We start from the raw sequence: 12,212 nt of genomic DNA, 5'->3' as shown, positions 1-12,212 counted from the left end.
TATATATATATATATATAAACTGGTGGCCAAAAGTTTGGAATAATGTATAGATTTTGCTGTTTCGGAAGGAAATTGGTACTTTAATTCACCAAAGTGGCATTCAACTGATCACACAGTATAATCAGGACATTACTGATGTAAAAAACAGCACCATTACTATTTGAAAAAAGTCATTTTTGATCAAATCTAGACAGGCCCCATTTCCAACAGCCATCACTCCATCACCTTATGGAGTAATCATGCTAAATTGCTAATTTGGTACTAAAAAAAATCACTTGCCATTATATCAAACACAGTTTAGAGCTATTTGGTTCATTAAATGAAGCTTAACATTGTGTTTGTTTTTGAGTTGCCACAGTATGCAATAGACTGGCATGTCTTAAGATCAGTATTAGGTCAAAAATAGCAAAAAAGAAAGAGCTTTCTCTAGAAACTCGTCAGTCAATCATTGTTTTGAGGAATGGGGGCTATATAGTGCTTGAAATAACAAAAGAACTGAAGATTTCATACAAAGGTGTACACTACAGTCTTCAAAGACAAATGACAACTGGCTCTAACAAGGACACAAAAAGAGATGTGGAAGGCCAGATGTGCAACTAAACAAGAGGATAAGTACATCAGAGTCTCTAGTTTGAGAAATAGATGCCTCACATGTCCTCAGCTGATAGCTTCATTGAATTCTACCCGCTCAACCCCAGTTTCATGAACAACAGAAAAGAGATGTGGGTGTGCTGAGTGACTCCAGCCAGGTCTCCTAAGCAACCAAATTGGCCCAGTTGCTAGGGAGGGTAGAGTCACATGGGGTAACCTCCTGGTTCCCACTCTCAATGGGGCGCATGGTAAGTTGTGCGTGGTTCGCGGAGAATAGCATGAGCCTCCAGTGCTGTGAGTCTCCGCGGTGTCATGCACAACGAGCCACATGATAAGATGCGCTGATTGACTGTCTAAGAAGCGGAGGCAACTGAGACTTGTCCTCCACCACCCGGATTGAGGTGAGTAACTATGCCACCACGAGGACCTACTAAGTAGTGGGAATTGGGCATTCCAAATTGGGAGAAAAAGGGGACAAAAAAATTACATTAAAAAATATTGTGAAATATCAGAATAATAGTAGAGAGAATGATTTATTTCAGATTTTATTTCTTTCATCACATTCCCAGTGGGTCAGAAGTTTACATACAATTTGTTAGTATTTGGTAGCATTGCCTTTAAATAGTTTCAGCAAAGCACACCCACAACATGATGCTGCCACCCCCATGCTTCACAGTTGGGATGGTGTTCTTCGGCTTGCAAGCCTAACCCTTTTTCCTCCAAACATAATGATGGTCATTATGGCCAAACAGTTCAATTTTTATTTAATCAGACCAGAGGACATTTCTCCAAAAAGTAAGATCTTTGTCCCCATGTGCACTTGCAAACTGTAGTCTGGATTTTTTATGGTGGTTTTGGAGCAGTGGCTTCTTCCTTGCTGAGCAGCCTTTCAGGTTATGTCAATATAGGACTCATTTTACTGTGGATATAGATAATTGTCTACCTGTTTCCTCCAGCATCTTCACAAAGTCTTTGCTGTTGTTCTGGGATTGATTTGCACTTTTCGCACCAAACTACGTTCATCTCTAGGAGACAGAATGCGTCTCCTTTCTGAGAGGTATGATGGCTGCGTGGTCCCATGGTGTTTATACTTCTATTGTTTGTACAGATGAATGTGGTAGCTTCAGGCGTTTGGAAATTGCTCCCAAGGATGAAACAGACTTGTGGTGGTCCACAATTTTATTTCAAGCAAAGAGGCACTGAGTTTGAAGGTAGGTCTTAAAATACATCCACAGGTGCACCTCCAGTTGACCTATCCTATCAGAAGCTAATTGGCTAATTGCCTAAAGGCTTGACATCATTTTCTGGAATTTTCCAAGCTTCTTAAAGGCACAGTAAACTTAGTGTATGTAAACTTCTGACCCACTGGAATTGTGTTATAGTCAATTAAGTGAAACAATCTGTCTGTAAGCAACTGTTGGAAAAAATTACTAAGTAGATGTCCTAAACGACTTGCCAAAAAGTCGGCGCAGAGTACACAAAAGATGGCGCAGAGTATGGCTGCTGTGTTGCGAGCTCCGAAACAACATTGTAGTTTTTTGTTTGTTTTGTTTACAATTCTTATGCTTTTTTGTCTTGGATGTTGTCTGCCTTATTGTCTACGACAGACAAACACTTTTGGACATTGGTTCTGCAATTACACACCGTAAACCGGACTTCAAATTCCTCAATGCCGACCCGCTGTTTACAAACATGCCAGCAGAGCACTTTGTCTAGGCTGCCCGGCCGCGAAAACGCAGAAGGAAAATGGGAAACTGAGCCGGCGTTCTCATCAGAGTAAGATGTCGTGCAAATCGACCCCGCTACCCAGTATTCTACTGGCAAATGTTCAGTCTCTGGACAACAAGCTCTGCGAGCTGAGAGTGCGGATCTCTTTCCAATGAGAGATGAGGGACTGCTGCATTATCTGCCTTACAGAAACTTGGATGTCTGCGGAGATTCCAGACTCAGCCATCGAACCCGCGGGGTTCTCCGTGTACCGAGCGGACAGAGCGAAAGACCTCTCAGGTAAAAGCAGAGGAGGTGGTGTATGTTTTATGATCAACAAATCCTGGTGTGATCAGAGGAACGTACACTCTATCAAGTCTTTCTGCTCTCCTGATCTGGAATTTCTCATGCTTCTGTGTCGACCATTCTGGCTACTGAGGGAATTCACAGCAGTCATTATCACAGCTGTGTACATCCCCCCCACAAGCCGACACAGACCGGGCACTCAAGGAGTTGTACGGGATAAGCAAACAGGAAACCGCACACCCTGAGGCTGCATTCATTGTGACCGGGGACTTTAACAAAGCCAATTTTAAATCAATTGCACCAAAATACCACCAACACATAAGTTTTAACACACGAGGGGACCGGGTTTTGGACCATTGCTACTCTCCCTTCCGGGATGGCTACAAATCCCTCCCCCGCCCACCATTTGGCAAATCGGACCACTCTTCCATTCTGCTTCTGCCCGCTTACAGGCAGAAACTGAAACAGGAAGCACTCACCCTCAGAATGATCCAGTGTTGGTCGGACCAATCAGACTCTATGCTACAAGACTGTTTTTTATCACGCAGACTGGGAGATGTTCCGGTCCGCCTCTGATGATGACATCGAGGTTTACGCTGGGGCTGTGTTCTTAGCCCACTCCTGTATTCCCTGTACACACATGAATGTGTGGCAACACATAACTCCAATGCCATCAAGTTTGCTGATGATACGACGGTGGTAGGTCTGATCACTGACAATGATGAAATGGCCAACAGAGAGGAGGTGCACACTCTGACACGCTGGTGTCAGGAGCACAACCTCTCCCTCAACGTCAGCAAGACAAAGGAGCTTGTGGTGGACTTCAGGAGAAGAGAAAGAGAACACAGCCCCATCACCATCAATGGAGCACCAGTGGAGAGAGTCAGCAGCTTCAAGTTCCTGGGTGTCCACATCACTGAGGAACTCATATGGTCTGTCCACACTGAGGCCGTTGTGAAGAAGGCTCATCAGCGCCTCTTCTTCCTGAGACGGTTGAGGAAGTTTGGAATGAACCGCCACATCCTCACATGGTTCTACACCAGCACTGTAGAGAGCATCCTGACTGGCTGCATCTCCGCCTGGTACGGCAATAGCACCGCCCACAACCGCAAAGCCCTGCAAAGGGTGGTGCGAACTGCCAGACACATCATTGGAGGTGAGCTTCCCTCCCTCCAGGACATATACACCAGGCGGTGTGTGAAAAAAGCTCGGAGGATTATCATAGACTCCAGCCACCCAAGCCATGGGCTGCTCTCACTGCTACTATCAGGCAGGCGGTATCGCAGCATCAGGACCCGCACCGGCTGACTTCATGACAGCTTCTTCCCCCAAGCAATCAGACTTTTGAACTCTTGATCTCTCACGATCAATATACATCAGCACTGCACTTTATTAATCTTATTATCCAACACTGGACTGTCATAAATTATATTATCTTAACAACACACTGGCAATTGACTATCAACCGACAGCCTGAATGTCAATACAGTACAATACAACTTACTGTACATTTTATATATACTATTTTTTTTTAATTGTATAATGTGTATTCTATATTGTGTGTATTGTACAATGTACATTGTATGTTATTATTTGTATATTGTGTAATTATGTGTATATTAGATTTTAAATTGTGTTGTGTAAATTTGATGTTTATTGTAGATTGGTATATGTCTCATCACTGTCACGACTGCTATGTTGCTCGGAACTGCACCCAAGAATTTCACACACTATTGCACTTGTGTATATGGTTGTGTGACAATAAAAGTGATTTGAAAACTATAATTTGATATTGAATCTGTGGAGTGGTTAAAAAATTAGTTTTAATGACTTCAACCTAAGTGTATGTAAACTTCTGACTTCAACTGTATACAGTATATATATAATTGAGCCAACAACACAGTAACAAAAAGCATATAACTAATTATTTTGCTATAAAAAAAAACAATTTAATTAAAAAAATCCCTAAAATGCAGCACAGGGACTCAAATCGGTGAATCATTTTGTATTTAATTTGACTGGTTGTTTAACTGATCCCCTTGAATGCGTTGCATAAAATGTTTTTTGTGCCTCTGAATACAATGTGATATTAATATCATCAACACTGCATTTTGTCATGCTACATCGCTTCTTGTTGGAAAAAGTAGTTTTTTTTAATGGAAAATCTTTACTATATTGAAAACTGCTGAACTACTGTCACACAAGTGAAAAATGTATTTAGTACTGTTGTTACTGTTAGTTACTCCCCAACACTGCTTAACACAGGAAATCTTACTCACTAGAGTCATGTCCAGACAGTTTGAGCTCCAGCTCCTGAACCTGTTTGACCAGGAGAGAAATATGCTGTAGCAGATCCTTATTCTGCAATAGCAGCTGATGAACTCGAGCCTGGGCTTCAATCCTCGCCGCAGCCTCTACGGAGAGCTGATCCTTCAACAGGTGAACCTAAAGTACACACACACACAGGTTTTTAAACAAGATAATATACAGTACCTAATTATGTAACTCTGTACAGCTACAAGCAGGTACAAATGTTCATAACAGGCTTTATTACAACTGACATTGTTAACCCTGTTAAAAAAAAAAAAAAAAAAAATCTGGTTTATCTTATTCCATGTTGCACAATATCTCACTACACCCAAAGTTATGAATTAATACTGGGTCTTCAAGCTTCGAGATTTTACATTGTACATTTGTAAGCTCTTGGTTAACATTCTTATTTGCATATTTATGAGGTTAATAACATTGACTGGACAAGTACAGCATGCAACAGTTTTAATAACTTCTTGTTAATCTGCAGAAATGATGCCTTGTAAATCCATTCTGGATGTCTGAAGTGTTCTGAAACACACTATAAAATAATAATGTCTCTTCAACATTTATTTATTTATTTTATGGGCTAAATAATTATAAAAAGAAGTTTTATCATTGATTCTGAGAATCATCGTTTTTATATTTTAAAGGTCAAATATCTTTTCGCTCTATTTTTTCTTCTATGAGTGCCACTAAAAACAGGTAAGGTAATTGGTATTTCTATTGCATCTAAAGAACCGATGACAAACTTTGTGAAATGTTAAGATGAAGGTCATCTCATTTACTGTGTGGGTTATTGCCATTCATGCAAACCAGAGAACAGAAGGACTTTCATCCAAATAACCTTTTCTACCTCCACATCATGAAAGAATTGTTTTTTTTATTCTTTATTTTTTTGTGTGCTCTTTTTAGCTGTTATGTTCCTGACATTAAAGGTATTTCAAGAGCAAAGATGAACAAATCTGAAGAGCTAGCAACAGCAGAAGGACAAATGCCTTTGAAAGGAAGGCAATTAATTACCTCTAACAATCAAGAAAAATAATCTGAATGCCAAAGCTGATAACAAGAAAAATTACTTAGTTACAAACTAAGACTGTTTGTTTCACCAAATACCTATTCAACTATCACATCTGCAAGGTCAAGTTATTAACTTATGTCAAGCTAGATAAAGACAACTGGTCTCATTCACTAATAACTGCATATAATTTACAGTCGTGTGAAAAAATTAGGACACCCCATGAAATATTTTGTTCTTTTTGAAGAAATATGGACATATCAATATTTGATCTTCTTTCAAACAATATCTATAGATAAAGGTGATGTAATTGAACCAAAACCAATGACATTTTAACTATGATATCATTTATTTAACAAAGAATTTACAAAGATGCCAATTCCTGCTGAGGAAAAAGTTAGGACACCCTATGCCCTAATAGCTGGTATTGCCCCCTTTGGCTGAAATAACCTCAATAAGATGTTACCTATAACTGTCTACCAGTCTCTGACATCGACTGGGAGAAATAATTTTTTCAGCTGTGTGATGTTTAAGGGGTTTCTTGCATGCACAGCCCGTTTCAAATCACCCCATAGCATCTCAATAGGATTAAGATCCGGGCTTTGACTTGGCCATTCCAGAACTCTCCATTTCTTTCTTTTGAGCCATTCCTTGGTGGATTTACTGGAATGTTTTGAGTCATTGTCATGTTGCATAGTCCACATCCACTTCAGCTTCAATTTTCGGACAGATGGTCTTACATTTTCCTCAAGCACCCTCTGATACAATGAAGAATTCATAGTGGATTCTATGATAGTGAGCTGGCCAGGCCCTGCTGCAGCAAAGCAGCCCCAAACCATGACATTTCCACCCCCATGCTTCACAGTTGGTATGAGGTTCTTATGCTCAAATGCTGTCTTTGGTTTGCACCACACATGTCTTCTGTTACTGTGCCCAAACATTTCAACTTTGGATTCATATGTCCAAAGCACATTGTTCCAGAAGTCCAGGTCTTTGTCTAGGTGTTCTCTGGCAAACTTTAGTCTTGCCCTGATGTTTTTTTTTTTTTGTTGACAGCTAGGGCTTCCTCCTTGCACACCTCCCATGCAAATCAAACTTGTGCAGTCTCTTTCTTATGGTAGATGCATGTACTTTGACATCAACTGTGGCAAGAGCTACCTGTAGGTCCCGAGATGACATTTTAGGATTGTTGGAGACTTCTTTAAGCATCTTGAGGTCTGCTCTTGGGCTGAAATTGCTAGGACGGCCTGACCTGGGCATGTTAGCAGTTGTTTTAAATGTTCTCCACTTGTAAATTATTTTCTGGACAGTGGAATGGCTGATTTCGAATTGTTTGGAGATTTTTTTAAATCCCTTCCCAGACTCATATGCATCTACAACCTTCTTTCTGAAGGCCTCAGAGAACTCTTTTGATCACACCATGGTGATTTCACTCACTTCAACAATCAATTGCAAACCAAACTAAATGTCTGAGGTTTAAATAAGACAGGCTCCTCCACAATCCTCTCTAACGATGTTCTAATCTTTTGCACCTGATGTGGCGCACCTGATTCTAATTTTTTGCATTTTAAGTAGTAAATAAATGTGGGGGTGTCCTATCTTTTTCCTCACCAAAAATTGCATTTCTATTAAGTACATTTTACAAATAATTTTAAAAAGACATTTCTTCAGTTTTATTAGTTTATTTATATTACCTCCATCTCTCAATATTGTTAAAACGAAGATCTAATGTCCATATGTTGAGAAAGACAAAGGTTTTCATGGGGTGTCCTATCTTTTTCACATGACTGTAAATACTTATGTGCCCACTGCCCAGAAAAGATTCTTGCACATAATATCAGCAGGACTTGTAACAGGTGCGCATGGACATAAATTTGTTCTCACCCAATGGTGGTGCTATGGCTGGGCTACTGGGGCTTAAGCCACAAATGTTTTCAGTACAGCCCTGAATGTTTTTATAATCATGTACATGTAGCTGTGCCAAAAGTACCAGTGCTTCATAACAAGTTGATACTAAAATGTAAATATTAGGGCAAAATTTTAATCAAATTAATTTCATGACATGCCAATTAATTAACCACACACATCATTATTTGCTGAGAAATGCCCCCAAATAAAGATAATTCATAAAAATTGTGGCGAGCCAGCCATGTGCTTGTCAGCGTCGCCCCTGGCAACCGTAATTAGCAGAGCAGAGACACCTGATTGGGAGCACCTGAAGCCAATCACTGTAATCAAGAGAGAAAGAGTTAAGTAGCACGAGAAGCCACAGAGGGTAAGCAAGATCTCCAAGAGGAAAGCTCATGTGTGTTCTCTCTTATCATTACAGAGACCAACTGACAGCTCCTGCTGTGTGCTCCACTCTGCTTGCACCTCTCTTCCACACTTTCATAGCCCGAATTCCGGTCTCTGACGCAGGCATCCCCAGCCTTCCTCCTCAGATACCGGGACTCGCACTTGCCACCACCACTCCTCACACTCTCTTCCCCATCACACTCACTACCTTTAATAAAGAACCCTTTTTGGGTATAAAGAATACCTGTTTGTCTTGTGCCTCATTCAACATAACCCCACACTGGTGGAGAATGCAGGCAATATTGGTGTCGAGGCCAGACGAACTCACTCAGAACTGTTCTGCTCTTTCACCCACAGAAAGTACCCTCTCCCCCAAAATGGAGGATTTTATACAGCACCTGGCAGAGGAAGCCCTCAGACAGCAGCAAAAATGTGAACAGCTGGCCACAGGACTGGATCGGACAGAGCGCAAGGTTGCGTGTCTGCGAGCGGAGAATGCTGGGCGCACAGCCTTACCAGCCACTCGCATGTCAGCCCACCACATACTGACAAAGCTCACAGAGCAAGATGATGTGGAGGATTATTTGCACACCTTCGAGGTCGTGGTCATCTGTAAGAGTTGGGACCTGGAGGAGTGGGCGTGCACTCCTGTTTTTAACTGGAGAGGCGCAGCGTGCCTATTACTCTATCCCTCCCGGGGTAGCGGACACCTACGACACTCTGAAGGCTGAGATATTGACCTGGGTGGGACTGTCCCCGGTACGTGCAGCCCTGCATTTCCATGAGTGGACGTATGATACTCGTGGTCCTGTCATGTTCAGGCTGCTCAGCTGTCCCATTTGGTGCAACTATGGTTGCATCCCGGTCAGCCTAATGTAGCACGTGTTGCTGAAAAAGTGGTTGTAGACAAACTTATCCACGCTCTGCCCCGGGCACAGCGGAAAGCGGTGGGGATGAGAATCCAGAAAATGTTGCAGAGCTGATCGAGGCAGTGAAGCTTGCAGAGGCAGCGCATGCTAGAGATGCCGGGGAGAAGGTCCCAATGTTCACTAGGAGTCAGCAAGAGAGGCGACAGCTGGAGGGAACCTCACCAACAGAGTGGGTGGTTGCACCGGGTCCACGAGAGGAGCCCATGCAACTGTGTTTTCCAGAGGTGTGCATCTGGATGGCGGGATGCACATTAAAAAGCTAGTATTGTAGGGTCAATTATTTATTAGTTATTTTATAATTTCAAAATTCCATTCTAAATTTAAAATAAATGAAGATGCGAACTTAACGATAAATTATGATTTCTGCATGAAAATTTTTGCTTATGTTTTTACAAACAAATATGTGGGTGTGCAATTAGGGCTCTGGGATCTGTTTAGCACACAGTCATGCAGTCCATTCCCAAATGTTCCCATCATAAAAGAAGCCACAAAAATACACCAAAGGCAGTCTGCTGCACACCGTGTTATTAAATACTGTTGGGTACGTCCTTCCAATGACAAACGACCATCTATAAAGATTTCATAAGCGATTAGGATGTCCTTCGGTGTCCTTCAGGACTCCTAAAATTCTATCCAGTGATAGCCGGGTGAGTCCATTTCCTTCAGTGACTTATCCTGAGCACCATCTAAGTGTCTGTGTGTTCCCAAAGGCACAGTGGCCTCCCTCTGAGGGTCCTGGGTGATTTACGACCATGCTTAAAAAGTGTGCCTGCTCGTGCTGCTCGCCCTTAAGAACAACACATTCCCCAGACAAAGCCAATGAGCCATCAAGAGCAGGCCGGCAGGGAGTAGAGTGAAAAATTGAGGAAAACAATTACCATACTGTAAATGTGGACTGAAAGCTTAGTTAAGATTCAGCTGCCTTGCATAAATTTTTGAGTGTACAGGTTTGTATGTGTGTGTGGGTGGGTGTCTTTTCTGACAGAGAGTGACTGTCATTGGGAAAAGAGCTGCTTAGCATGACAAAAGATCATGGTAGGCATGTGAATGTATACAAGCCTCATATTTCATAGTGCCACTGTTTTATATCTCATTCTGAGTGGGGAACATTTATCAGTCAAGTCAGAGCAAAAGTTTGTGCCCAACATGATTTGATGATCATGCTTCCTTAAAGGGGACCTATTATGCAAAATTCACTTTTACATGGTGTTTGAACATAAATGTGAGTCAGCAGTGTGTGTACACAACCACCCTACAATGTTAAAAGTCCACCCACTCCTCTTTCTTATATTTCTATTAATCAAAAACAGTGTCTCAAAATTACTGGTTTTCGTATCCGCTCTATACGTTACTTTAGAGCAGGCCACGCCCACGACTGGTGATGGACTCCACCCTATTATCATAGATCCTCCCCTGAGTGATCGACACACAGTCCGCCATTTTTTTCCTCACTGGAGCAGCTACAGTGAGAAAAATAATGTCTCAACTTCGTAAGCATCATAAGTGTTCTGTTGTTGGCTGTAAAAGTGAACATAAGAGTCTTCATGTACTCCCGGCATCAGAGACACTGAAGACGCAGTGGACAAGTTTTGTTTTTGAAGAAAATGTTCCCCAAAACATACCAAAATTTGTGTATGTTTGTGCAAATCATTTTATACCGGACTGCTTTGTGAATGAGGGTCAATATAAGCAGGATTTTCAATTTTTTTTACTCTCAAGCATGAATCAGCTTTATATCCTGAAGATGTAAGTATCGCACTTTATATTTTGTGAATGTTTGCAAATCGCCTTTCCGAATGTGCTTGTTAGCTGATTCCATGGCTAATGCAGCTAAAGATACCATTGTCTCTGATTGCATTCATGGAGACCAGAGCTATGTCATTATAGCTTGTTTGCACATGACGTCACGTCACTGTGTTGCTGTGGCGTGAAATGCAGATGGAAGGCAGGAAGTGATTTTCTACATAAGAAGCACTATCACAAACTCAAAATGCCTATGTTTTGCGTCGTTTACGGTTGCTCATACATATATGGCTGAACTCCGGTATTTACGGTGTCAGTCATATTGGTTCTGATTTGTTGTTGCTATAGTATCCGAAGCACGAGCTGTAAAGGCACAGCCCTCTTCTGGAAAGGGTAAGGGAGCAGCAGCTCATTTGCATTTAAAGAGACACACGAAAACAGCGTGTTTTTGATTCCACCCAAAAAGAGGCATTTACAACATGGTATAATAAATGATCCGTGGGGTATTTTGAGCTGAAACTTCACAGACACATTCTGGGGGCACCTGAGACTTATATTACATCTTGTAAAAAGGGGCATAATAGGTCTTCTTTAAAGGCATTAAAAAATAAAAAAACAGTAGTATTTCACTATTGTTGGTCAACAAAACAAAACAACAAACGAATAACAAATAACCAACATTTTTGAGTTTGCAATGCAATGCAATGCAATGCAAAAAAAAAGAACTCCGCAATTAGGGATGAAAGATAAAAAAACAAACGGTGATATATATGGATGATCTGCAATAATTGTTGGCAGTAACCCTAGCTTGACTTGTCATAAATTAACCAGAAATGTTTCAGTTTATCAAACAACAGCTGACGGTTTGGCAATGTGAGTCAAAATTTACAACACAACATTCTCAGAACTTTATAATATAATATACAGTAAATAGATAATATAAATCCAAATATGCAAAAAAAAAAATAATTATGGAAAACTGATTCAAAAACTACTGCTAAAGTAAAGATATTTAAAAGGAAGTTTCATAACATTTGGATCTTAAAAAAAAAAAAAATACTTTCACCCTACATAACCTACAATGTTCTAAAAGTTAATTTGTGTGATTCATGTTCTTTCCTTACAATCCAATTCTCATTTTTTTTAACCAAATTCCACTGCAGTCATTTTTTATTTTTTTATTTATGACTGTATTCCACTGCTGCTGCTTAAAGCTCACAAACTGCACATAAAAATGGCATGAAATATTTCACTTCTGAATTGCCCTTAGACATCCCATTGATGCTGTAAGTACCTGAAGAATTGAGATCTG

General features: G+C 40.9%; 1 protein-coding gene across 1 annotated transcript in view; it reads right to left on the bottom strand.

The window, feature by feature from the left end:
- The window catches only part of LOC127449267 (carboxyl-terminal PDZ ligand of neuronal nitric oxide synthase protein-like), a 167,178-nt gene that overhangs the window by 25,503 nt on the left and 129,463 nt on the right, over positions 1 to 12,212 (bottom strand). The window contains exon 9 of the mRNA XM_051712588.1: positions 4,885 to 5,050. Within this exon, the coding sequence (XP_051568548.1) occupies positions 4,885 to 5,050 (166 nt within the window). The remainder of the gene's footprint in view (positions 1 to 4,884; positions 5,051 to 12,212) is intronic.

The sequence above is a fragment of the Myxocyprinus asiaticus genome, chromosome 12, assembly GCF_019703515.2.
Source record: "Myxocyprinus asiaticus isolate MX2 ecotype Aquarium Trade chromosome 12, UBuf_Myxa_2, whole genome shotgun sequence".
NCBI classification, from domain to species: Eukaryota; Metazoa; Chordata; class Actinopteri; order Cypriniformes; family Catostomidae; genus Myxocyprinus; species Myxocyprinus asiaticus.
Note: the sequence above shows the minus strand (reverse complement) of the source record. Positions and strands in the feature narration are given on the sequence as shown.